At 42.0% G+C, this 24297-nt stretch overlaps 3 protein-coding genes across 3 annotated transcripts in view; 2 read left to right on the top strand and 1 right to left on the bottom strand.

The window, feature by feature from the left end:
- The first annotated feature begins 2088 nt into the window (after positions 1 to 2088).
- Positions 2089 to 7872, top strand: tmem251 (transmembrane protein 251). The gene is made up of 2 exons (XM_078562222.1): positions 2089 to 2220; positions 6916 to 7872. The coding sequence occupies exon 2, from the start codon at positions 6935 to 6937 to the stop codon at positions 7328 to 7330; it is 396 nt and encodes a 131-aa protein (XP_078418348.1). The 5' UTR covers positions 2089 to 2220; positions 6916 to 6934; the 3' UTR covers positions 7331 to 7872.
- A 4339-nt stretch (positions 7873 to 12211) lies between these two features.
- Positions 12212 to 23340, bottom strand: LOC144692991 (uncharacterized). The gene is made up of 2 exons (XM_078562223.1): positions 22903 to 23340; positions 12212 to 13842 (listed from the first exon to the last, which is right to left on the bottom strand). Exons 1-2 carry the CDS (start codon positions 23114 to 23116, stop codon positions 13754 to 13756), a joined length of 303 nt encoding a protein of 100 aa, XP_078418349.1. The 5' UTR covers positions 23117 to 23340; the 3' UTR covers positions 12212 to 13753.
- ubr7 (ubiquitin protein ligase E3 component n-recognin 7) overlaps positions 23331 to 24297 on the top strand; it is a 26832-nt gene continuing 25865 nt past the window's right edge. Inside the window, exon 1 of the mRNA XM_078562221.1 lies at positions 23331 to 23520. Within this exon, the coding sequence (XP_078418347.1) occupies positions 23371 to 23520 (150 nt within the window). The 5' untranslated portion in view covers positions 23331 to 23370. The remainder of the gene's footprint in view (positions 23521 to 24297) is intronic.

Genomic DNA, 24297 nt, shown 5'->3' with positions numbered 1-24297 from the left:
TGCTGGTTAGCGTCATACCCAGCACAAAGGAAGATGGTTGTGGTTGTTGGAGGTCAATCATCTCAGTTCCAGGACATCCCTGCAGGAGTTCCTCAGGGTAGTGTTCCAGGCCCAAGCTCAGCTGCTTCATCAATGAATTCCTTCCATAATAAGATCAAAGGTGGGGATGTTCGCTGATGATTGCACAATGTTCAGCACCATTCGCGACTCCTCAGATATTGAAGCAGTCCATGTTCAAATGCAGCGAGACCTGGACAATATCCAGGCTTGGGCTGACAAGTGGCAAGTAACATTCGTGCCACACAAGTGCCAGGCAATGACCATCTCCAACAAGAGAGAATCTAACAAGGGCAGCAGATACACAGCAAGCTTCCACAAACAGCAATAAGACAATGAATAACCAGGTAATTTATTTTTGTGATATTAATTGAGGGATAAATTTTAGCCGGGCCACCAAGGATAACTCTCCTGTTCTTTTTCAAAATAATGGCGTGGAATCTTTTCCATCCGCCTGAAATGGCAGATGGAGCTTTGGTTTAACATCTCACCTGAATGATAGACCCTCTGACAATGCAGCACTCCTTCAGTACTACAAGAACAAGAGAATTAGGAGCAGGAGTAGGCCAATTGGCCCGTCACGCCTTCATCGCCATAAGATAATGGCTGATCTGCACTGGAGTGTCGGCTTTGTTTTTTTGTACTCAGGTCCTGGAGTGGTACTTACATCCACAACCTTATGATCCAGAGGTAAGAGTGCTACCAACTGAATCATGCTGACATCAATGCAGGTGTTTATTTCTCATGGGTGAGACATATTATGAGGGCAGAGTAAATTGAATAATGCTTTATCTGAGGGATAAATAGGTTATTCTCTTTCCTGATTCTACCACAGAATAATCAGTCCCCTCAACTGAAAAGAAACAAGCAGTGATATTACATGCAGCTGCTATAGATAGGACGGAAAGTGAATGGGATGAACAGCACTTTAATGTGACCCAGACCTCCCTGTCGCTTGCCATTTCAACACTCCATCCTGCTCTCATGCCAACATGTCCGTCCTTGGCCTGCTGCATTGTTCCAGTGAAGCTCATTGCAAACTGGAGGAACAGCACCTCATCTTCGAGACTAGGCACTATACAGCCTTCTGGACTGAATATTGAGTTCAACAATTTTAGATCATGAGCTCTCACCTCCATCCCCACCCCCTTTCCGATCCCCCCTTTTTTTCCAATAATTTATATAGATTTTTCTTTTCCCACCTATTTCCATTATTTTTAAATGAATTTCCATCCATTGTTTTATCTCTACCTTTTAGCCTATTTCGATCCCTTCCCTTCACTCCACCCCACCCCCACTAGGGCTATCTGTACCTTGCTTGCCCTGCTTTCTACCCTTAATCAGCACATTCCTTACATAATATCACCACCTTCAACACCTCTTTGTCCTTTTGTCCATGACATCTTTTGGCAATCTCCACCTATCACTGGCCCTCTGTCAAGCTCTACCCCCGCCCCCCCCCCCCCCCCCCACTAAACCAGCTTATATTTCATTTCTTTTCTATTTTTCCTTAGTTCTGGTGAAGAGTCATACGGACTCGAAACGTTAACTGTATTCCTCTCCGCAGATGCTATCAGACCTCCTGAGTTTTTCCAGGTATTTTTATTTTTGTTTTGGATTTCCAACATCCAGAGTTTTTTGCTTTTAGCACTTTAATGTAGATAAGATTGGAGCTTTGTGGACAAAGACAAACATTCCTCTAAAAAAAAATGTTAATAAGAAGGTAAGAAACGAAGAACAAGGATCGTAAGTCTGATACCGAAAGGCAGACGATGTGTAAAGGAGTGGCTAAAACTTGGTGGCGCAAATGGACTGCACCGGTGGGCAGATGTGAAGAGAAGCGAGGTCCTCCCGACGCTAGAGGCGCCAGAGAATGACACAGCCCAGCGGCGGCGCTGTGAGTTCCCTCTTGTCTGCCTCTAGTGCTCGACGCCCCCTCGCCCCGCCCCCCGCACCCAGCAACAGCCCGGATACAGTTGGTGAGAATACGGAAGCGGATCCGTTTGTGACTCGTCAGCCGGCGGAGGCCGCGGGTGCGGAGCAGAAGCCCAGAGAAAAGGCGATGGATTAAATCGGGGGAAGCGCCGGTCCGGCCTCGTCCCTCCCCTCCCTCCCTTCCTTCCTTCCTTCCCCGGCCACAACTGCCTTTCCTTTTCTTGCATGGTGAGTATTGTGAGTGCGGGCCAGGCCGGGGCCCCCGGCGTTGACAGGGTCAAGCTCTTACCCGGGAAGAGCCGGCTCACCCAGCGGCCTTTCTGCCTCTAAACGAGCCTCGCCTCTGAGTCAGAGGCGGCTCCGGGGCTCACGTCCCCACTCCAGTGCAATCACCTGAGCTGACACTGCCCAGGGCAGTACTGAGCGGCTGCTGCACTGTCAGTGGTGTCGTCTTTCGGATGAGACCTTAAACCGACCTCCCTCGGGTGGTCGTAAAAGATCCCTTGGCACTATTTTGAAAAAGGGCAGCGAAGCTCCGCAGGGTGTTGTGACCGATATTTAGCCCTCAACCAACATTCGTGAAAGAACATATTATCTGGACATTGTCACATTGCTGTATGTGGGGACTTTGTGCAGCTTTCCTGCCACATTTCACTGCGTTTTAAGTCAACTTCCAAAGTGCCTAAGATAAAAGCAAAGTACTGGGGATGCTGGAAATCTGAAATAAAAACAAAATGCTTGAAAAACTCAGCAGTTCTGACAGCATCTGTGGAGAGAGAGAGAGAATTAATGTTTCAAGTCTGTATGACTTCTTCAGAGCTCTGAGGAAGTCATACAGACTCGAAATTTTAACTCTGTTTCTCTCTGCACAGATGCTGTCAGACCTGCTGAGCTTTTCCCAGCATTTTTGGTATTCATTCCAAAGTACCTAATTGACTGCAAAGGCATATCAAATCCCCAGGTCATGAAATGTGCTCTATAAATGCAAATCTGTTTTTGTTATAGGCTTTGGTCAGGGCTCACCTTGATATCCATTTTGTCACTGAGCGAGAAGATCTTGAGCAGATAATCTTGGTTCACACTGCAGTGCAGAACTGGGGGAGTGCTGCCCTGTCGGAAGTGCATCCCTCTGACACCTCTTCTGCTTGCTCACATGCATGAAAGATCTTGTGGAGTTCATAAGAGAATAGGGAGTTTACCAGGATTACTTACATCTGTCTCTGAACCACACCACCAAAAGACTAATATGAGACCACACATGTTTATCCATGTAACAACAGTAGCTGCACAATATCCATTCTATGAGAAGCAATTTGGAATGTTTCTGTAAGATACACAGGAATATAGGATTTAAGAACATTCAGCCCTTCAAGCCAGCTCTGCCATTCAATAAGATCATGGCTGATCTGGTTGCGTCTCAGCTCCGCTTTCCTGTCCGCCCTCAAGAACTCACCACCACTTTCTCGAGGGCATTTGTGGATGGGAAATTAGGGATGGTCTAGCTAGTGACGCCCACATCCTGTGAAAGAATTTTGAAAATTCTCCTAAACCCCAGGGAATACATGAGTGAGACTCCCTTGTCTGTCAAAAATCTCTCTGCCTTGAATAAATTCAATGACCCAGCCTCCACTGCCTTCTGTGGAAGAGAATTCCACATACTCACGATGCTCAGAGTAAAAAATTCTCCTCCTCTCCCTTAAAAGGGAGACCTCATTATTATACTATGTACCCCTCATTCTAGACTCCCCCACAAGTGGAAATATCCTCCCAGTATCTACTCTATCAAGTCCCCTCAAGACCTTCTATGTTTCAATAAGATCATCTCTCAATTCTTCTAAACTGCAATGGATACAGGCCCAACCTGTTCAACCTTTCTTCATAGGCTAAGTCTTCATCCCAAGAATGAGTTGAGCGAGCCTTCTTTTAACTGCTTCAAACACAATTATATCTTTTTTCAAATAAGGAGACCAAAACTGTACACTGTGCTCCAGATGTGTTCTCACCATTGCCCTGTACAGCTGCAGTAAAACATCCCTACTTTCACTGTATAAGATGTGAGAAGGTGTTCCATAAGTACATTATTTATTAACTATTGGCTAGATTTAATTCTGAATACCATTACTGGATTTCATATCCCTTGAGAATGATTTTGGCTTTGCATTCCAAGACCTTTCAAAGGAAATGCAGTTGTGATCTGTAACTCATTTAATGTAATTGTGTTGCCGACTTATATCAGTGATGATATTTATTTTTAAGTTGGTGCTAGAGCAGAGTGTCATTTTGTTGCAATGCCAGTTTCGTTGGGACCCATTGGTAAAGGAAATGCCTAATTGTACATGGAACTGAGGCTGTTTGAATGCTTCTCAATTTTCCTGTAGATTTTTCTTTGTTGAGGCCCTGTGCCTATTCCTTTCCCTTTGACTGTAGATGCACAGGTCTTGCATTGCTGTGTTCCCTGGAGTTTAGGGTAATTATTTTTATTCTTTCACAGGATGTGGGCATCGCTGGCTAGGCCATCCCTAATTGCCCATCCATTATTGCTCTTGAGAAGTTGGTGGTGAGCCACCTTCTTGAATTGCTGTTGTCCATGTGGTGTAGGTACACCCACGGTTCTGTTTGGGGGTGGGGGGGGGTGAGTTCCAGGATTTTGACCCAGCACCAATGAAGGAACAGCAATATTGTTCCAAGTCAGGATGGTGTGTGGCTTGGACAGGAGTTTGCAGGTGCTGGAGTTTGCATGCATCTCTTGTCCTTGTCCTACTAGGTGAGAGGTCGTGGGTTTGGAAAGTGCTGACAAAGGAATGTGATCTAGTTGAAACATACTTGACAGGTTAGATGCTAAGAAAATCTTTTTTCTGGCTGGGAAATCTAGAACACGGGGTCACAGTCTCAAAATAAGGAATTGACTTTGGAACTGAAATGAGGAACAATTTCTTCACTGATCTGTGAATCTTTCAAATTCTCTGCTCCAGAGGACTGCGGATGCTCCTTTCTTGTGCATATTCAAGACACAGGCTGATAGATTTTTGGGTGATAAAGGAATTACAGGATGTGGGGATAGTGCAGGAAGGTAAAGTTGAGGACAAAGATCAGCCATGATCTTATTGATTGGTGGAGCAGGCGTGAAAGGCCAAATGGCCTACTCCACCCAGCTCTTATTTCTTACGTACTGACCAAATTCTCTCCCACAAACAAATTAATTTCCAAATAGCTCACTGTAGAAGAAACCCTCAGTTTTTGTGGCTGTCTCAATGCACCATTGAATTGGTGACATTTTTCTGTGGCCTACTTTTCATGGCATATTTTGATGATTGGAAGTTTATTAGTTTTGTGGACAGGTACATGAATTGATAGCACTACAACATCTAGACTAATTCATTCTACAGCAGTTATCATGCCTGCTCTGAAGTCAACACTTTGGTCAGCAAAATTAACCACAGTGGTTCTCAAGTAACATTTTAGGCCAGTTTGTACCAGTTTTTCTATTGGGTTAAAGCTGTTTTTTTTTATCATGTGCTTTGCAAGCTGCAGGAAAGACTAATCATTAAGAGTAATCTAACTAAAAATGCCTATGCATTGGTCTCAGGAGTAACAAGACTGGATGTGCATCAACAGATCAGATGTGTATCACATGTACTGTGTTTAATGCAGATACTGCTGTCACATGTCTGAAATTATCAAGCATTTAAATGATTTACAAAGGCCCTATTTGGGTTGCTGAAAGAGAAAAATGGTGAGTTGGGAAAAGTATGATAGGTGACCAACATCAATAGAGTCATACCTCACTTAGGAGCCAGCATCTTCAGGAGGAGAAGGGGAGAAAGGGAACAATGTATGTACTCTCACATATGAATAGAAATAGTATATAATGTTGTCCTCTCTCCCAGCACCTGTTCATTTGAGGGCATAGTAAAGGATTATTCTTAGCCGTGCTTCTATTTTGCACTGTGGAGCACATCTTTACCTTCCCTTTAAAAAATACTGGAAAAACAAGGAGACATAACTGTGTCTCTTTGACAGCTTTAGTCAAGCCTCACACTTGAATTATTTTAGATAGAATGCATCTTTATCCTTGGGGGAACGTAAACTGGTCTGTTTGGTACTCTGAAGAATGCTTTTCATAGATGGACCAATATGGTGCACAAGGGAGTAACATGTTGTTTGGTCGGGGAAATTGTTTTGAAGCCATGGAGAAAGCTGATTTTGAATAAGCCCTTGGAATGGTTTTTTTTCAAGCATGTTTACAGCAAGCCCTTGAACATTCCAGGCACTAATACTTGAAATGAGTACAGAGTAATTCACTATCATGTTTCAGTCTTTTCAAATCAAAGTATATATATTCTTCCCTTTTATCTAATAACGCTGTGTACAAATGGAAAACAATGGAAAGGCACAGAGACAAGAAGTTGTCGTCCTGAAGCATTTCTCACATAGAAATGTCTCTGAATACTTCATAAGACAGCAGAAGATGATGCCAAGCAGGAAGGAGAAAGGGAGGATTGAAGACAAAAGCATGCTTGCCTTTTGAAGGCAGGGTGGTGGTAGAGGTGCAGGATGGGGCAAGAGAGAGATCCAGTGAGTGGGGATATGTTAGCTGAAGGAGTGCACCATCCCCTCCCAGTTGTAGAACAGAGTTCAAAGTCCAGGTCAGTATCAGAGCAGAGGCTGTAATGATCAGCATCTGAAAAAGAAAAGATAGGTAGCTCTTCAACCGAAATATTAACCCAGCTTCTCCTTTCAGTTGCTGACTGTGCGTATTTACAAGTTCCTTCTTGGCTTAACCTCCATTATCCTGTGATATTCAGAAGGAGAACTGTTTCCAGTTTCTGGATGACAGGGCAAATCATGTGCCAACAATTCCCTTCCAGATGAGTAAGAGCTTTTCATTTGTTTTAACCCATCTTTCCTCCTTTTGTATTGCAGAAAAAGTAGATTATGGAGAATGATGAACTTTCGCCAGCGAATGGGTTGGATTGGTGTAGGATTATATCTGCTAGCAAGTGCTGCAGCCTTTTATTATGTATTTGAAATAAATGAAACTTACAACCAACTGGCTTTGGAGCATATTCAGCGGAACTCTGAGGATCTAGGGAGTGGAGTCTCTTGGACACAGACAGTAACGGCGCGCTTGTTTTCACTCCCATTCTGGCTGTGGGGTCTCCTGTTTCTGATTCCATATCTGCAAATCTTCTTATTCCTATACTCATGTACAAGAGCTAATCCCAAGACAGTTGGCTACTGTATTTTCCCAATCTATCTGGCTGTCGTCTGCAATCGCCACCAAGCTTTTGTTAAAGCCTCCAATCAAATCAACAGATTGAAAATAATTGACACATGAATGGACCTATCACTTTGGGTTACAATAGGTTAACCCCAAATCAAGATTCGAAGCATGGATGCCTAATTTGATGTAATCTGTAATGAAATGTCTGGCTGTATCTGAAATTTCATTACTGGGTTTTTTTTAAATAAAACTTTATTTGGGACCATACAGATCCAGCAGACAACTGTGTAAAATGACATTGTTCGGATTCTGTTGATGTTTCACTATCAATCACCGTGAGTCACTCCATTAACCCTTCCCTACACGCATTTCAGGAATTTTCATTATTTTTCAATGGGAATTCCTAGCTCTTTTAGGCCACTTTGGTGGGAAAGGGTTTCATTCTTCTTCCTTCCAGATGCTTAAACCTATATTTTTAGTTTTCGCACTTCAGTTTTAATCTCTAACTGAAAATAAGGTGCGGTAAATGTTTTCTATTTCTGGCAAAATGTCTATTTCGGTATATGCAAACAATGCAGATTACATTCACATCAACCACTTTTGGGAATGATGTGTTTTCAAAATGGCCTTGTGAATAAAGATTATTTGACCATCTACTAATGTCATTTACTGGCTTTTTTTTTTAAAAGGCAAACCTTAACCTGTGTTCACAACCGTTTTCTTGCCATAGTGTAGCAGAGCAGGGTAATATGCTGTGAATTCATGTATTCTTCAGTTAGTAAAGGGCTATACCTATAACTAAAGGCATTTTTGATACGCTGAAAGAGCTGGTGATTGTGTTCAAGGTGTATGTGAATCTTTTTATTAAGTATTTGCAAATCACCAGTTTATGAATGTAATTCTTGACCTAGCTCACCAGCTACTACATGACTGTTATTTGGCTGACCAGTGTATCACTGTGACTCTTGGTTGGTAGTTCTATACAGAAGGATGGCTTGGTGATTCAGGATCAATTATTTTCATAATGATGGTACGTGTTCTGTATAGACCATTTTTTAATACAATATTTAAACAGCATATCTCAGCTAAGCATTCACACTGGGCTGTGCATTGTTAGGGTCAAATAAGTATTAATCTGTACTATAGCTAGTAGCCATTTACCATGTATTATAATAACCTGATCAAAAGTATACATTGAAGGACAAATTTGGGTTTTAAATTATCATCACAAGTCCTTTGCAAAAGCAGTGATGGGGAAAGTAAGCTCTTCATGTGACCCAGCAGATGGTAGTGAAAGATGAACCTGCCATTAACATTGTACAGAACGACACTGCGCAATCTAACGCTTTTATACAAATTCTAATGCAAATAGTTTTTATTTTTTTAAGTGAAGAGTACTTCAGTGATCATGACAAAATGAGAGATCTTACTTTTTAAAAGAAAGTAATTTTATATCAATCCTGATTTGAAAATTATTAATTTATTCCTGGAAATGTCAGTTCCTTTTAGGGTAAATTTAACTCCTTGCAGTTTTCATCTCTCTTCCAGATGTAACTTGATTATTGGAATCAGAAGGGAAAATATATCTGTCACAAATTTAACACTACACAATTGTATAAAATGTATGGTAGGAGTCTGACGTTCAAAAAGTGCTGAATAACCAACATAGGACTAGCATGAGTCTACAAGAAGGGCACTTCTGTTCCCTCTTTGCTCTCTGGAGATGTTAAAAACTAAATTTTGGGAAACTATTTGTTGCACAATGAGGCCAAATAGGGATTTGTTTGCAGTCCCTACATTCAAAAGTTGTTACAGAAATATTTCAAGGTGCTCCATATACAATGTCATCAAGCACTGCACAGATACGAGTGTTTTTGGTATTTGTTTGGTATGGTAGGAAGCTCTGATGCTGATCTGACTGTGTCGAATGAATATCTGAGGAACAAGGGGTTGTTGAAGTGAGTTGAGGCAGTTGATGCTTCCTTCTCTCATACCTGGGGTATGAATTTGGATCAGTCATTTGGCTGAAAGGAAACAGCAGATGATGCAGGGAATGCTGTTTGTTTACTTGTATGTAGCCAGTTGCTGCACGTGAAATGAATTTAATGGTGTTGCCATAAACATAATATTGTAATATGGTGCCAATAAGACAGCTGTGAATGTTTCGCGTTTTTTAAAAAAGCATATGTTAAAGCCATTTAGGCATTCAAGATCTGTGCTAGTGTTTGAAACCCTAGCTATCATGCAGAATGCATATGCTTTTTAACTCTCGTATAGCCAATTGTAAGAAATATGGTGCTGCATTTGCTGCTGCTTCTATCATTTCAAAACTGCTAATAAAATCTGGTCTTGTACTGTATATGAACTTTTTGGTTTAAACCAGTTTAAAAATATCCAGGATTATATAGATGGACTAGTGTCTTGCTATTCTCAATACCTGAGTGAAAAGAATTTATTTATAGGGCTGGGGCTTTGTATGCCTCAATGCTCATATGAGGTAGGACTGGAACTAACTAAGCTGCCTTGCTCTAAAGTAGTTTAACCAGAAAACTTATGATTGACTATTGTTCTGCTTTTTAAAATTTTCAATATTAAATTCTGGTTCTATACCTTTCATCTGCATTCTAAATTTAGTTTCTACATCTGCTGTGTCCTTCGTTACTGCTGCCAGCAATGTCATTTCACTGTCAGCAGAAAGAATCCACAAACTGCTATTGAACACAACTGTTCAGCAGAAGTCCAAAGAAGCAAGTTTGTCAGGTTATTATGGTTCCCTGATTTTGGAGGTGAGATTTCTGAATGTGGTGGAATTGGAGTTGAACCATACTGTAAATAACCCTATTTTCTTACAGGAAGAGCCATAAACAGCTGGCAGAAACTTTAAGGGCTTCTTTTAGGAAATAACTATAATGAACACAGTAAAAATGCTATACTAGTTTGGTATTGTATAGGATTACAAGCTTAGTTACTTGACTTTTGATTTAGCACTGGAAGGGTCAAGATAGGCATCTCTTTTTTTAAAAAAAACCTCATTGCCAGGTCACACGGCCTGTGTGTGTGTGTGTGTGTAATGCCAAAGTTTGGGTGGTCTGTCTCAGCTTACATTTTCCCAATTGTAAAACTTCTGTAATCTGGGAGTTTGGTTTCTAAATGTTTATTTAGGTCTTTGTATAAATGGTTTTGAGCAAAGAAAATACAAACCATCCCTCATCTCAATGGTAACTTGTCAATTGGGTTTGTTTGTTTTAAGCATCAGTTTCCAATTTGTATTTTATATCACTCAATTCAAATGACTAGATAATTCATGTTATATTTAGCACAAAAGCTACTTTGAATTATCAGGAGTAGACCATGTGGAGGACAGGGTATGGTTTGCATCTGTTTTCCTGCTTAGATAGTTCCTGATCTAAGTATCTCAGGGTAGAACCAACAGACTACCAACTAAAGCACTTGCTGTATTACAGGAGTTAGGTCATCTATCTCCTTGTGCTTTTACTTAGAGAACTGTGTAGGGAATAAACAAGTACTGTAGTTAAAATGAATTCCTAACAATTTGCAGCATTAATTGCCTCTGTTTGTGTACCTTATGTATACACCAGCTAAAATAAATATAGCTTGTAAACAAGTTTGATGAAAGTACTCAAAACTAGCTTGTTTTTATGGCAATTAATTCCCTTGTGTGCCTTTTATCTATGTAAAATGTTTTTCTGAAACTGCTATGTAGCCTGGAGATTGTTCATTCAATCATTGTTCACCCGATACACTCCTTTCAAAAATCAAGTGTCTACCCATTTATCCCCCCCCCCCCCCCCCCCCAATACTCTATCTTCTATTTAGCAATTTGTCTACATACCAGTTTTGGATCTGTGACCCTCAGCCATAGTGAATCAACAAGAGGAGTGGGGGTTGTGATATTTGAAAAGTTAGATATTCTTGATCTTCTGAATTCTTAATTTGCACAAGAGAGAAACCTAATGTTAAGGAAATGTTTTCAACATACAAAATTCTGAAAGAAACGCAGTCTGTATCTTGAATGAACCAAACCCTTAACTAGTCTAGTAAACGCCCCCCCCCCAAGCATTTACTTTAAAAATTACTTTATGATCTGAGGTATAGCCACTGGGTAGCATCTGGTGTATTTTGGACCAGAAGGTTAAATTCATGGTCTACATGGAATTTGCTGATGTCAGGCAGAGCAACAGTTGGAGCATTTACAATTGACTCCAGCATCCCATCACATTTCATAGTGTAACAAAGTGACTGTATGTAGGTGTTGAACAAAGAATCACATTTGTGATTACCTCAGTGAACAGCAAGAATGGCTACATTGGCTTGCCAGGGGGAAGGTGGTTCTGGTCATTGTGTAATTATAACAAATTATATTTAATTGCAAGATTCTTGTGGTACTGTACAATGGTCTGGTGTTAAACAGTTAGTAGGGAAGGCAAGGTGACATTGAGAGACAGCCAAAAGGTGATAATTTCATGGCTGACTACTAAATCTTCTTTTGTATGCCCATTACATCCAATGAATTGTTTACTGGTTTTCCCCAGAACAGGTATATTAACTACTGTAGAAGTATCTGCCAAATCTTTCTGGTACAATAACTCTCTCTGGGTCACTATAAACTGAATCTTGAAGCTAATGTAACAGGATGTTTCTCAGCAAAAATATTTAATTTTGATGTGTGATGTCAAATAAATCTGTCAGCCTTCTAAGCACTATAAAGTCTGTTTCCTTCATTGGTTGAGAATTACATAAAGACAAATAATGTTGTATACCATTATTTCAATGAATGTCCATAGGGTCTTTTTGCTTTTTAAATATAATAAATGTTGCTTTTAGTACAGAATTGTTTTAAGTTATTTTTAACATTAATTAAAAAGAAACCGAACTGAAGTTATATCAATGATCCTGGGAGAAGTTATCTTGTGAGCGCTTACTCAATATTGCAAATAGACAAAAAAGAAAACTCAAACAGCCAACACTGCATGTACACAGATTATATGCAGCTTCAATCTGAGCTATCTACTGAAAAAGGGTAGGGAAAAGGTTTCGTTACAATACGGAGTTTGTACCATCTGCATAATATTTTAAAGGTACAGTAATGCTTCAGACTTCAAACTAATTTTACACGTGCTAAATCAGATATTGAAGAAGATCCACGCCTATTCCAATTACAACAGGCAACCGAGATCCTTGCTGCCACCTGTTCACTGACATTGCAGTCCAGAAATTCATTGTACAACAATTTCATTAGCTTTTAAGTAACGGCAGCTTTCCCACTCCTTGCTAAGGAAGGATAAGCTTGTATAAAATACTGGCCCTCAACTGAAATCTAGTGTCCAATTCAAACACCACTTTGGGAAAGGTGTAAAGGTATTAGCAGGTGCAGAAAAGATTCACAATAATTATTCCAGGGATGAGGAACATACAGTTACATGGATAGGTTGGAAAAGCTGAGGCCGTTTTCCTGGAAGAGAGATTAAGGGGAGATTATCAGAGATATAGATAGGTAGGGAGAGTAGGTGGGGCGAAACTGTTCCTGTCAGTGGAAAGATCCAGAACTAGGGGACACCGATTTAAGGTGACTGGCAAAAGAAGCAATGGCAACATGAAAAAAATTATTTTTATGCAGTGAGTGGTTAGGATCTGGAATGTACTGCCCAAGATTGTGGTGGAGGCAGGTTCAAAAAGAGAATTGGATAATTATCTGAAGGGGATAAAAAAGCAGGGCTATGGGGAAAAAATGGAGTGGGACAAGGTGAGTTGTTCTTGCAGAGAGCTGATACAGACAATGGGTTGAATGGCCTCCTATGCTGTAACCATTCTATAATTATAAGGGTTCATTTGGGAACAGAGCATCAACTGTGGTTAGCAATAGTGTGGTTAGCTAATGTTACTGTGGTGTTTCATACATTTACGAGTAAACTTTTCAGACCTGGGCCTCTGCTAAAGTTGGAGTTGAGCCGACAGCTTCAAAAAAGCATAAGATGAAAAACATTGGCCTCGAGTGTTTGCAATTAGGCTCAAGTCACATTGCCCTTTCTTCATGGCACAGCCAAATTAACAGCAATCCTCTAGGCCTCACCTGATATGTTAATGATTCCCGATGGTAGCACATGGGTAAATCGCACGCTTAATCAATGCCTTAATGTCCAAAAAGACTCTGAAAATCTTTTAAATAGTCACTGTCATTCTCATAGACGATTCTAAGGGCGTAACTTCCACTATTGAGAGATCTGTCCTTGTGCAGTAGGAGCTAATCTCAAATGTTTCACTTCCTTCTCTGCTCAGACAAAAATACCAAGAAAATTGTACAATTTCTTAACTTTTTATGGTTTCCATAAGAATTAAACAAACATCAGGCTTTCAAAAACTTGTATGCTTTAAAAAAATTCTTTAGGTCATAGAAAAAATTGAACAGCTTTTTGAATGCATAAAAAAAAGTCTTAAACTGGCGCATGTCTTTTAGGAAGTCAGTCATTATTGTAGCACCTCAAACACGAGAGCTGGTAGACAGTTTCAGATGGTACATCAACATTGATTCCTCGTCCTTTTTGCTGGAGGGGCATCTCCATCTCCTTTGTTAGCTAGTTCATCTTCACTGTCGTCTTCATCTTCACCTGATTTTAAAAAAAAACAATGTAGCAAAGCACATTTTATAAATGCACATCTAGCAATCTGGATTCAGCCTCCAACAAATCAGCACAAAAGCAAAATATTGTGGTTGTTGGAAATATGACATAACAGAGAATGCTGAAAATACTCAAGTTCAGTCAGCATCGGTGAAGAGAGAGAAACAGAGCTAACGTTTCAGACTGCTGACATTTTTATCAGAACTGGAAAATGTTTGAGAACAGATTTTAAATAAGTGCAGAGCACAGAAAAAGAGCAAAGGACAAAAAAGGCAAAGTCTGATAGGGTGGAAGGCAGGAGAGAGTGACAAAAAAGGATGATGCTGTAAGCCAAAAGGGGGCAGTAGTGAGACAAGAAACAAAAGATGGGTCCAGACTAGAGGAGCTGTAAATACATTTTTTTTAAAAGCATAATCTCTAACTCAGTTCTGGTGAAAGATTATCAACCTGAAGTATTAACTCTTCCTCTTTCCATTAATGCTACCGGGCCTGTTTAGTATTTCCAACATTATTTTTATTACCAACAAACTTTTTTTTATTCATTCATGGGATGTGGGCTTCGCTGGCTGGGCCAGCATTTATTGCCCATCCCTAGTTGCCCTTGAGAAGGTGGCGGTGAGCTGCCTTCTTGAACTGCTGCACTCCATGTGGTGTAGACACACCCACAGTACTGTTAGGGAGGGAGTTCCAGGATTTTGACCGAGCGACAGTGAAGGAACAGCGATATAATTTCCAAACTGCAATTGATATCAATTATGGGTAAGATAGTCCAGTGATTATGGTACTAGATTGACAATTTAAGAAATTCTAAATTGAGAAATTTAAGTCTAGCCATTTGTAGGTCAGCACGAAAAAGAGTGACTGAAAGCTGCAGGAGTGACACAAATACACAACAAAGTCACCATGTCTTTCAGAAGCTGCAGCACCGACACAATCCATTCATTCGGTGAGCTCAAATCTGACATCTGAACTAAGCTGAAATGAGATTGACAAATAAACCTTAAGTGATCATTCATTAAACTCTTAATGCAAGCAATCGTGAAGTTTCAGATTGCCATTTATTTCCCCAGTCTGTGAGGAGTTAGTAAATCCTAGCTGGGGTAGCGATATGAGCCCTAGTTAAGGAAGTGAAAAATAGGACAGGGTTTTCCTTCCCTAACATCTAGGTTCATTGCAAAGGAGTATGGATGCTACCTCCCATCCCACCAACTCCCCAAAGAAACTAGCCTGCTAACTACTTAGTTTCACTCATCAAGAATGATCATCTGGGTGAGCAAGCTGTGGGTGACCAACCCCATGGAATCATATGCCTGAAGATCATTAGATAAATATGAATGATGAAATCCATTTGGATCAACATAGTCCTTTTTTCCAGGAAGGCCCAGCATAGCAACCAATAGTTTCCAAAATTATTTCAGGACTCAACTGCGATTGGCCAGGGTGAACTTAGGCCCAGCCCCACAGAAAGAATCAGATTCTTCACCAACAGCAACATCCTCTTTTGTGTGTCTCAGCTAAACTAATTTCTAATAGGAAGAAGCAGGGGCCTATACCATATAGGGGGTAGAATGGAGTAGGGAGGCAATAGGAGCAACAGGCTATTAGGGGGGCAAGGCATAGTGAAAGGGGAGCAGGGACATATAGCTGCAAAAGCAGACATTAGGAGCTGAAGCTCCACTCCCCAATTTGCATTACTTTTCTACTGCTGTCCTATAACCCACCACTCATAGCAAGTTTGCAAACCTAGGTGACTCCCTAACACGGAAAACTGCCTGTATGGGTCATTCCCCTCAACGTTACCCATACCTCAGATCGAGGCAAGGAGCGGGACAATGGAACAGAGTGTGCCCTTTCAACAAAATAAAAACGGACAGGCATAGCAGAGAGATGCTATGCCTCTGAATATATCTTTGGGGTGGGAAGAGGATCGAGTGGGTTATAAACATTGGCGTGGACCGGTTGTGCCAAATGGCCTGTTTCAGTGCTGTAAATGCTTTGGAATAATTTGTATGTTGCAACCTCCCCTGAGCAACATCCTGGTTGACCTACCTTATTTTTAAACAAAGTTGATCCATTGCCGTCTATAAATATACTGAAGACAGTTGCCTCTACCTCAATTCCTTTCTTCCCAAAAGATCAATGTCTCCCTTTACCAAATCATCTTCACTTCTAGATTATTTAGTTACTACTACTGACACTGCTGCTAAATCATGGAAGAAAAAATCTATAAATCCCAACAGTAGAGCGTTATACACTAAATGACACCTTGCATAGAGCTCAACTTTAGTCGGTTAAGAGTTTAATCCTGGCTAGACAATGCATTGTCAGTTAAAACTAAGATCCCCACAATAAAATGCATCACTTGGCATTAAAAACATTTTCTTTGTCAATGGTGTTCATGTTACAGACGCCGCTACATTTTCCTTAATGTAAAACCATGTTCACATCTGTTCAATTGCTGCTGCCAGTAAATTGTACATTAGTGCAGCTTCCCTGCACAAAGCCACACGAAAAGGGATCAAATCCAAATATAAAGCTCAGCGTTCTATTTATGGGTGTAGGGGTTAATAAAATAAAAAGAGTTCACAATATTCATTTTCACTGCTCAAAAATGCAATGAAGATCACTCTACAAAGAATGGGAAAGGAATAATTTAATATAGAAAGGTGACAGAATTATGTGCAACCTGACCGGGAAAAAGTTTTGGATACAAGGCCTGAAATTAAAAAAAACAACTTGCTGGAAATACTCTTCATTAAGTGAAGTGTTACACACTCAAAACATACAAAAATGCAAAGACATACTGATCCATCTAGACAGTCCCACGCAGTTGTAGGCATTAAAACATTAACGCTCCCCACCCACCCAAAGCCATGTCATCTCCTGGGAAAAGCAAACCAGATTTGAACATCCCAGGCTAATTAGGGGGAAATAAATTGGGACTATAATAATTTATCCTGTGTCTTGACAAGTGCTGACTGGCCAACTATATATTTCCAGTATTTTCTGTTTATTTTATTTCAGATTTCCAGTATTTGCAACGGTCCTTTTTTACTTGACTGAAACTTAACAAAATGTCTATCTCACAGTTAACAAGGTATAACAGTCAAGATTTTTGTTTTATAGAAGAGGATTTCTTTGAAGATGCAAAAGGTAATTCTGTACCCTACTGTCATGAACAAAGGTTTTAACTGATCAAACAACTCAAAATATTAGCCATTAAGGTTTTACGGTGCTGGCAAAAAGTTGCTCTGTTCTCTAGCCCTGTTGTTTGGGAGTTATTAGACTAAATGAATCATGCTTCCAGTCAGCACCTGACAAAACTAAAACAGCCACTTCTGATATACTGTAAATCCACTGGTTTCTGCTCAGTGTATTTAATCAGCGATTTAAAAAATGATGCTCAAATAGCAACTTATACTTCATGCTGGAATAGTGCCAACAGTGCACTCTTCTTAGATTCTCCCTTCTCCAGAAAGCCTGACTGTATGGACTTAACAAGCACTTTCTCTAGTGACATCAAAAAGGAAGGGAACTGCATGTTAACAATTAAAACCTCAAAGTGTAAACATCTGTGATATTTTGTAAAATGTACTGCTTCATAAAATACAAAACATGACTTGTAAGTTGCTTTAAAAAACTACAAATGGTTTTCAGCAATTCATTCGGTTGAAAATGCCAAGAATATGTTTCACTCTTCTAAAGCACAATTTTATCCTAGATGCAAAGTAACAAGAATTATTCGACTTTAACATCGTTCTTGCGATGATAGTTGGAGGGGCAGCAGCAGATCTGAAATGTACAATAAAGATGAAGCAAGCAGAAACGAGCTGGTTCCCCATGGGGAATGATGCAAGGGAGGCATAAGAGAATGGAATCACTCCAGGTGTGTTTTGGAACAATTGCAAATCACTGCTGACAGATTTCTGGGAGGATGGGTTCAAAACACCTCAAACAGAAGAAAAAAGGAAAACACAACTTCAATCAAGATCAATATCAAAAATCTACTTAAGTAGGAATCCAAACCTAATTGTACAACAGGCTGACTAGAGAATATTTACAATAGAGAGGGAAGGGGAAGGCTGGCTTCCAAACCAAGTATATATCAGACCTGCTGAGCTTTTCCAGCATTTTCTGTTTTTATTTCAGATTTCCAGCATCCACAGTATTTTGCTTTCATCCAAACTAATTAGTCTTGTTCTCCTGGTCAATCATTAAAAAGGGCCAATGGAAAATTCAGGATAAGTATTCAACAAACAGCTTCAAAAGGCTTTAACAGCATTCATCACAATAGCCAACATAGCAGTCAGATTATATTTTGTTTAAATCAACTAAAAGGCATTTCAAATACTGTAAATAGGTCAATTCTTGCTAGTGGAGCATCTCATGTTCCCCAACTGGGCACCACACTGTCTTTGGATTTTGGAGTACACATTTAAAAAATATTTTAATATTTAATAAAAAATAGAAACTATTGAATATGGCAAAATAGTTAAGGTGAATACCCAAGAGGATGGTTTAAATAATAAAATGCCTGTTGTTAATGCTACAATCCTATTTTAGTAAGGAACATGTCTAATGACAATGCTAACCTCAACTCCCAGCCATTCACCCTAATGCTAACCCCGCCTCCTATTGCCAAATTCCAACTTTGGTCCCGAATCACCAATTCACATAGTGCCAATAGCACAATACAGGACGATAAAAGCAAAAAACTGCGGATGCTGGAAATCCAAAACAAAAACAAAAATACCTGGAAAAACTCAGCAGGTCTGGCAGCATCTAGAACTAGTTCTGTTGAAGGGTCATTCAGACTCGAAACGTTAACTGTGTTCCTCTCCGCAGATGCTGCCAGACCTGCTGAGTTTTTCCAGGTATTTTTGTTTTTGTTTTGGATTTCCAGCATCCGCAGCTGCGGGGCAGGGTTCTGTTGAAGAGTCATACGGACTCGAAACGTTAACTGTGTTCTTCTCCGCAGATGCTGCCAGACCTGCTGAGTTTTTCCAGGTATTTTTGCACAATACAGGACCATCTGCAGTGTCAATAACCACTGTTGATGATGTAGTTTCTCTACATTGTCATAGCCACATCTCTTTCATTAAAAACACACTCTCCTCTGCCTTTCTTCATTGTTACACTACACTTTGCTTCTTTCTCTTCTCTTCCTTTTTGGTATCTTTTAGTCCACCCCCCTCCCCACAGTTCCTGTGCCCCTCCACTTCATTCCTATCCCAGGCATCAGAAGGGTTTAAAAAAAAAAGTGCCTCCTGCCAAAGCAAGATGGCCACCGATACCGGTCTGCGTACGTGTAAATAACCAATGATGTAGCTTGGAGGAGACAGTGCTGGTTGGATCTTATTCGGCTCCTGAAGCCATTCACCCAGTGTCTGAGCCCCACCGCAGGCGGGCGGGCAGTCTGGGCACAGCCTCCCCGCAGTTTCCGGGGTTCAGGATGGGGATTGGGGGGAGTGGGGGGGAAGACTTCTGATCCACCCGGTGACGGCCACAATTCCGGATTCCCACCTTCATATCCCGTGTTTCCAGCTCTGCGGCTTCTTCCCGGTGACAGGCCTGGGTTAAGGGAAGGGGCAGGAGATTCAGAAACAGTGGGGAGACCGCGCTCCGACCACCCACAGGGATCAGAAACCCGGAGAACGGCTTTAGGATCCAACCGGAAGAACCCCTCCCTCCTTATCCCAAACCCTGGCACCATTCTTCCCCTCCACCCCACCGACTCAGAGCAGGTGAGGCTTTTTTAATCACGGTCTTTAATAACTGTTTGTAAAGCATCTCTGCTCCTGGCCGCTGCCTACTCTGTCGCTCGCAATGACATCACAGAGTAAAACAGTACAACTGCACTTGCACAGCATTGGCAGCAAATGCAACCTTGACAAAAATGGCATTTAGTCTACTCATTCTTGATTCTGAATCACTACCTACAATAGACTACAAAGACAATTTGCTTTGAACTTCTATAAGGTAGAAATATAGTTGAAGGGAGGCAGAGTATAAAAGAAGAGGCAGGTGGAGGGGTCAAATTGAGAGAGATGCCCATGAAGTGAAGGGGAAGGCATATATGGGGTTGAGGGAAGGGGAAGAGGAGCCTTGGCTCAGTGGTAACACTCTTTCGCCACAGTCAGAAAGTTGTGGGGTCCAAAGTCAAGTCGAGAATCCTGCAATGCTGACATTTGAGTGTAGTCCAAAGAAGTGTTGCACTGTCAGAAGGTAACTTTTTGAATGAGACATTAAACTATGGTCAATCTAAAAGATTACATTTAAAAGGACAAGGGCAGTTATCATGGAGTCCTAGCCAACACTTATCACCCAAAATAAATTATATGGTCTATGGAGAAGGTGAGGCTTTTTAAAATCACTGTTGTGTTACCTTGCTGTACAAAAATTGGTTTCCATATTTTTTCTTTATTCTTTCATGGGATGTGGACATCGCTGGCAGGGCCAGCATTTGTTGCCCATCTCTAATTGCCCTTAAACAGAGTGGCTTGCTAGGCCATTTCAGAGGGCAGTTAAGAGTCAACCTGCCAAATCTGTGGATGGCAGATTTCCACCCCTAAAGGACATTAGTGCTTTAACCAAAGGGTTTTTATGACAATGGCAGTAGTCATGGTCCTCATTACTGAGACTAGCTTTATGTTCCAGATTTTATTAATTGAATTTAAATAATTTAAATAGCTGCAAGGGTGGGATTTGAACCCACATCTCCTGGGCATCATCCTAGGCCTCTGAATTACTAGACCAGTGACATTACCACTATGCCACTGCCTCCCCTTGCCTACGTTACAAGAATCACTACACTTCAGAAAGTACTACACTGGCAGTGAAGCATCCTAAGGTGCTATACAGAATGACAGAATAGTTACAGCACAGAAAGGGGCCATTTGTCCCATCGTGTTTGTGCTGGCTCTCCAAAGGAGCAACTTACCTAGTGCCACTCCTGCACCTTATCCCTGTAGCTCTGCACATTCTTCCTTCTCATTTAATAATCCAATTCCCTCTTGAATGCCTCGATTGAAGCTGCCTCCACCACACTCTCAGACAGCACATTACAGATCCTAACCACTCCCTGTGTGAAAATGTTTCTCCTCATTGCCTTCACTTCATGGGCATCTCTCTCAATCAATCTCCCTCCACCTGCCTTTTCTTTTATACTCTGCCTCCCTTCAACTACATTTCTACCATATAAAAGTTCAAGGAAAATTGTCTTTGTAGTCTATTGCCAATTAACCTGAATGCATGTCCTGCTGTTCTCGATCCTTTTACTAAAGGCAACAGTTTTCCCCTATGAAGTCTGTCATACAGATGCAGATTTTTTCCTCGTTAGTGAGGGGAGAATACAGGGGCGGTGGGACAGGAATGGGACCAATTAATAGAGTAATAGAATTATACAGCACAGAAACAAGCCCTTCAGCCCATCGTGTCTGTGCTGGCCATCAAGCACCCATCTATTCTAATCCCACTTTCCAACACTTGGCCCATAGCCCTGTATTCTATGGCATTTCAAGTGCTCATCTAAATACTTCTTAAATGTTGTGATGGTTCCTGTCTCTACCACCCCCTTAGGCAGTGTGTTCCAGATTTCAACCACCCTCTGGGTGAAAGAAATTTTCCTCAAATCCCTCTAAACCTCCTGTCCCTCACCTTAAATCTATGCTCCCTGGTTATTGACACCTCCGCTAAGGGGAAAAGTTTATTCCTAACTATGCCCCTCATAATTTTGTACACCTCAATCAGGTCCCTCCTCAGCCTTCTCTGTTCTAAGGAAAATAACCCTAGCCTATCCAGTTTCTCTTTATAGCTGAAACGCTCCAGCCCAGGCAACATCCTGGTGAATCTCCTCTGCAATCACATCGTATAGCATGGTGACCAGAACTGCACACACTACTCCAGCTGTGGCCTAACTAGTGTTTCATACAGCTCCAACATAACCTCCCTGCTCTTATATTCTTTGCCTCGGCTAATAAAGCCAAGTATCCCATATGCCTTTTTAACCACCTTATCTACCTGTGCTGCTGCCTTCAGGGATCTATGGACATGTACACCAAGGTCCCTCTGATTCTCTGTACTTCCTGGGGTCCTACGGTATTCCCTTGCCGTGTTAGTCCTCCCAAAATGCATCCCTCACACTTCTCAGGATTAAATTCCATTTGCCACTGCTTTGCCCATCTTACCAGCCCAGCTATAGAATCTTGTAATCTAAGGCGTTCCCCCTCACTACTTGCAACGCCACCAATTTTCATGTCATCAGCAAACTTACTGATCATACCTCCTATATTCACGTCTAAATCACAAATGTACACTACAAACAGCAAGGGTCTTCCAATCGCAAAAACAACCTTCGACAATCACCCTCTGCCTCCTGCCACTAAGCCGATTTTGGATCCAATTTGCCAAATTGCCCTGAGTCCCACGGGTTCTTACCTTCTTGACCATTCTCTCATGCGGCACCTTGTCAAAAGCCTTACTGAACTCCATGCAGACTACATCAACTGCACTACCCTCATTTACACAACTCCTCACCTCCTCGAAAAATTCAATCAAATTTGTTAGACATGATCTCCCACTGGCAAAGCCTTGCTGAATTCAGAATGGGGCTTCCGGCAGGATGGGTTCAAAGCATCTCTAAAAAAAAGGGGAGGGGAAATAAAGAGAGCATAACTTGAATCAAGGGAGCAGGAGGAATGGGAGGAGGGAATGCATGCACAAGTGGAGTGGATGGATCATGTGCGAAGTCACCCAGGTTTCGCCTTGAATTCCAGATACCCCAATCCTGGTTAGATCAATCTGTCCCTCAATCTCCAAAGGGGGGGAGGAAAAAAACCCCAACGCCCATTAGGAAAAGGCCTGCAGACCTAAGCCGGGTTCCTTCCACCATGGGAGATAAGGAGTTTTAAAAAAAAAAGAGCAGCAACATCAAGAATGAACGATTATAACCCTTGCAGAGAGGGGACATGATGTCTAAGCATCCTCCTTATTGCTACTTCACACGTTTTTGCAGTATTTCCCCCCCCTCTCTCTCTAGGAGACACTCACCAGCGCTGCTGGAGGCCGGGCTGTCAGCACTGGGCTCCTGTCGCTGCTTCTCCTGCAGGACGAGTTGGGTGAGGGGGCCGCTCAGCTGCTGCTGCAGGAGGCGGACTCCGCTCAGGAGGCCCTGGATGGTGCAGGGAGTGCGGACAGCGAAGCGCCGGCGCTCGCCGCTCCGGTAGCCCAGCTCCCCGCACAGCTCGGAGCCCGAGTCCGCCATCGGGCAGAAAGGCGCAGACCTCCGCACTCTGACCGCAAGGCAGCCTCTTCACTTCAGCACCAGCAAATCACACAGATCATGCAATGGACGTAACAATAAAAGCCCAATGCAAGTCTGAATAACAACAATACAACATGCAGTTTATTTATTTTAACATAGGAGGAGGGGGGGTGAGGGGAAGGGTGGAGGGAGGGAGGGAGGGGGTGTTGCAGTTTCAAATAGCCCCCAACCCGGAAGTCTTTGTGCATTTCGAGATGGCGGCAAACGAAGGGAATCACAAGCGGCCGCTGGAGGAGGATCCCATCGTGTCTTTAGCCGATGTTCTGGAGGAGGATGAAGAGCTGGAGAACGAAGCCTGCGCCGTTTTAGGCGGTAGCGACTCCGATAGATGCTCATATTCGGACGTGAGTCCCGGGGGGGTGGGGGGAGAGAATGTGCCCTTTGTCTGTCTGTCTCTGTGGATGGGGGCTCCTTGGAATTGCGTACATTCCCAAACCAGACCCCCAGTGCAAGATGAAGCGGGGGCTCGGTTGGGATCTCCATCAGGGGCAAAAGCAGAATTCACCGCACAAAATAAAGACTGGTTTTTGTTTGTTTGTGTGTGTGTGTGGGGATCAGTTGGTCCCGATAGACCCCCCCACCCCCCCAACAAGACAGGAGCCAATTCATCCCACTGATCAGTTTCAGGATTTAAAATGTGGATCAGTTACATTTTTTGTTTGTTTGTTTTTTTTTTAAATACGCTCATGGTTTGAGGATTTATTGTTGCTCAAGATTGGTCCCTGTGGGATGAGGGAGGTATTTGCAAGGAAGCAGCTGGTTTAAGAACAGATTTAGCCGCGTTAATTACATGTCAACATCACTCCCCCTCCCCCCCTCCCTCCCTGGTCACAGGAACCTTCTCCCACCTCCGTCTGGCGCCTTTTTCATGTAACATATTTCGGCCTTTGTGATTGGCCCGAGCGGAGGCGGTTGGTTACATTTTGGAACGTTGATCATTGTCCCGGGGTGGAGCCTGAAGCGGGTGGGGTGGGGGGTCCCCACTGTGTGGGACCCAGGGATGGGTGTGGTGAAAGGGGAAGGGAGGCTCCTTGCTCTGTGCCTACAGCAAGTGTTTTTTGAAGTTGTAGGTAAGGAAGAAGCCACTTGCATTTGTATAGCGCCCTACTATTTTCTTTAGG

This window comes from Cetorhinus maximus, chromosome 18 (assembly GCF_964194155.1).
Source record: "Cetorhinus maximus chromosome 18, sCetMax3.hap1.1, whole genome shotgun sequence".
Classification (NCBI taxonomy): Eukaryota; Metazoa; Chordata; class Chondrichthyes; order Lamniformes; family Cetorhinidae; genus Cetorhinus; species Cetorhinus maximus.
Note: the sequence above shows the minus strand (reverse complement) of the source record. Positions and strands in the feature narration are given on the sequence as shown.

Bases quoted from the DNA above. Each gene is read 5' to 3' on its own strand.
- tmem251 (XM_078562222.1), top strand. From the start codon at position 6,935: ATGATGAACTTTCGCCAGCGAATGGGTTGGATTGGTGTAGGATTATAT.
- LOC144692991 (XM_078562223.1), bottom strand. From the start codon at position 23,116: ATGGCGGACTCGGGCTCCGAGCTGTGCGGGGAGCTGGGCTACCGGAGC. The intron at 13,843-22,902 runs GTGAGTGTCTCC...TTTTAAAATCAG, and splicing joins CCCGGCCTCCAGCAGCGCTG to GTGAAGATGAAGACGACAGT.